At 49.2% G+C, this 3,049-nt stretch overlaps 1 protein-coding gene across 7 annotated transcripts in view; it reads right to left on the bottom strand.

The window, feature by feature from the left end:
* ABLIM3 (actin binding LIM protein family member 3) overlaps positions 1 to 3,049 on the bottom strand; it is a 106,531-nt gene that overhangs the window by 41,625 nt on the left and 61,857 nt on the right. For all 7 annotated transcript variants that reach the window (XM_006766220.2, XM_006766221.2, XM_006766222.2 and 4 more), the window contains exon 6: positions 2,852 to 2,945. In XM_006766220.2, coding sequence (XP_006766283.1) covers positions 2,852 to 2,945 — 94 coding nt within the window. The remainder of the gene's footprint in view (positions 1 to 2,851; positions 2,946 to 3,049) is intronic.

The following is a 3,049-nucleotide window of genomic DNA, read 5'->3' as shown; positions in this document are numbered from 1 at the left end:
AGAGCCGCAGTTTGCCGACCACTGGTCTAGTAAGAGGCTGTCCCAGGATATTTGTTGAGTTATCAGAAAAGAGAAATTCTCCTTCCATTGGGGATGCTGGGTGATAGGAAGAATAAGCCTGGAGTCACTGGGGTCCAACTTCCCCATCACGAAGGAGAGCCTTCCTGAGAATAAAGTTAATGGAAGACAGTGGAACCAAGATGGCGGGATATTCCAGATGCATTTGTTTGAGCACTTGATCCAGCTGTGCCTGAACTACTCCCAGGCTCTTTATTATTAATGTGAAATAATAGAAAAAAAATATGTTTCCATTAGGAGTGAAATAACAGTAGTATTCTCCATTGAAAGATAAAGCCTCTAAGACTCAGGGCCAGTGATTTGCTTAAGGTTTCATGGTTAGATGTGGTAAAATTGGGGTCCAAGTCTGTTTCACTCCAGCCATGTATTTCTCATGACATAACTTTACTTCAAAAACCCCTGAGTGGCTGAGAGCTGTGGGCAGCAGTGTGGGATGAAGGGGCCTGGCGTCCTAGAGTTTGCTCTCTCTCTCTCTCTCTCTGCCAGAAACATTGCATGTGACCTTGGAAAAGCATCACATGTGTTGGGGCTCACTGCTCTCATCTGTAAAGTGAGGAGGGTGAACTAGTTGACTGCTGACAGTGTCTTCAGCTCTAAGAAAAGAATCAATATGTCCAAGATGCTAATGGAGCCTCATACGAATGGAATCAATTGAAACGCAGTCACAACAGCTTCCCTAGAAGAGGAGGCTCCCAGGACGCTCAAAGAGAGGAACAGGCAGGAAAGTCAGCCCCCACTGACAATTTCAGAGCAGCCTGGGAAGGCCGGGGCAGCTCCCATTTGCAGCCCTGCGTGTAATCCAAGTTCCTTCCCTTCTTGAAGGAAAAGTGTGCTTTTATGATCTCCCATCCCACTGACCTTTTATCCCACTCCAATCTGGATGCTCCTCCCATACAATCCTGCAAACCCAACAAATAGCTCCCCTGCAGGTGACTTGCTTCACACTCCACAGTCTTTTCTCAGCCCACGCGGTCCTTAACTGCCCTGCAGAATCTGACCACCACTCTGACCTCGCCATCTTTCTGAAGGTCTGGCCTCTCACTGCCCCTCCCCTGTTCACCACCTCCCCGACGGCTCTGCCTCTTTCTCTGAGAACTCCTCAGCCTCCACCTGCCACCTGTAAGCAGCTAACCCCCAGGGTTGCCTGCAGTGCCCGCTCTCTACCTCTCACTTTCTCAAATCCCGACAACTCCCATGGTGCTATTTTTCAAATCCTAGCACTTCTTAGGTCCCCCAGGACTGACCATTGTCTCTGAGCTCTGATCCACATTTGACTGCCCTCTTGAAACCACCCTGTACTTTCAGTAACAACCTGTCCCAGATGAACTCACTGTGTGTCTGCCCAGATCTGCAGAGGGCAACACCAGACTTCATCTCACCCAGGCTTGCCACTTCGGTTCAACTATTGGCCTCTTCTCTTTCAGTCTTCACGTCTACTAGTTGCCTCTCAGTTGCAAAGCTATTGGAATTCCACTTCCATGATCTCGGAGACAGGGTGGTTGGTCTTCCCACAGCCACTGTACCTCCTGAGTCCTTCCTGTGGGGTCATGGCCTCCTCGCTGGTCTCCCACTTCCAGTTTCTTTCCTTTAAATCTGGCCCATGTACATTCGGCTATCCTCTCTAAGGTGCAGCTCTAAGCAGGTCACTTCTGCTAGGTCCTTCCACAAGCCCCCGCTGCCCAGTGAATTACATGCAAACTCTTCACCCTGGTATTGGGCCATTGGAAACCTGGTCCTACTACCCTCCTTGCCCGTGCTCCTGTTTTAGGTGCTATCTTCCATGCTGCACTCCTCTGCTCTCTGGAAATGCGTAATAGTTTATCAACTCTGCACTTGCTTAGCGTATTCTCTCTGACTCCCTACAGTTTTTTAAAAAAAAATCTTCCTGGGTCCTTTCTCCTGCTGAGCCTAGATGTAGCTGCAGAATCCTTCTTAACATAGTGCTGACTCCAGAGAGCCACAACCAACTGGCCAGATTTGTTAGAATGAATGATTCTGCTCCAGACAGCTGAGCCAGGGTGCCATCCCCAGCCACTGTCAGATAGGAAAACAGGGGCCTAGAAAGGCAAAGATACTCACCTCCAACCAGAGCATGAGTTAGCAGTTGGGTGAATATTAGAACCCAGTTGTTCCTGCTCTTAGGCTATTGTTTTTTCTTTACACCAAACTCCTGTTTTCTAATATTTCAAGGTAGGTGGTCCCAAAGCTATGATGGTTTTCTGGGCCCACAGGTGTGGGGAGGAAGGCCAGGAAGGCAAGTGGATGGGGGCTCAGGCAGGGGCTCAGCAAGGGTGCTGCAGGTTGTCTCTCACTGGCAGAGCAAGCTGTGCACTGGAGGCGGAGGAAAGCTGTTGCCATGGTGATGGACCAGCCAGAGAAGGGCTTAGGGAGCAGGCTGCTAGACAAGCTGGTTCTTAAATCAGCACATTTACCAAATGCTTAAAAAAATAATTCCATTCTTTAGCAGGGTTGGGAAAGAAATCATAATTGTTACTCACTCACAATCTACCTGGGTCTGATAGGTTACTGATATTCCCATCACAGCATTTTTGAACCAGGAATAATTTTGTTCAGCCCCTCATTTTGAGGGTACCCAGAGAGGCAAGGTTATCTGCTCAAGGTCAATTAGCAACCTAAGCCGTAGCAGAGGAAGTGGGGGAGGGGAAGGCTATGGACGAAAGGCGTAGGGTGACTTCTCTATCTTCAGTGATGACTCTGGGGTGTCACAGGCCTTCCTGCTTAAACGTCTTCACAGTTACCTGTACCCACTCACCTCCAAGACCCTGCCGCTGATGTATCGGTCACAGGTCTCGCACTTAATGCCAAACTGGGAGTGGTAGTCAGACTCGCAGTACGGAACGCCATCCCTGCAAGAGGAAATCCACACAGGAAGAGGAAGTTGGAAGAGCAGTGTTGGAAATGCTTTGAAAGGGGAGGCTTAGGATGCTGGGAATGAAAACAGCTGGCTTTA

This window comes from Myotis davidii, unplaced genomic scaffold (genome assembly GCF_000327345.1).
Source record: "Myotis davidii unplaced genomic scaffold, ASM32734v1 scaffold18, whole genome shotgun sequence".
In the NCBI taxonomy this organism is placed as follows: domain Eukaryota; kingdom Metazoa; phylum Chordata; class Mammalia; order Chiroptera; family Vespertilionidae; genus Myotis; species Myotis davidii.
The sequence above is the reverse complement of the archived record's forward strand: the minus strand, read 5'-3'. Positions and strand labels throughout refer to the sequence as shown.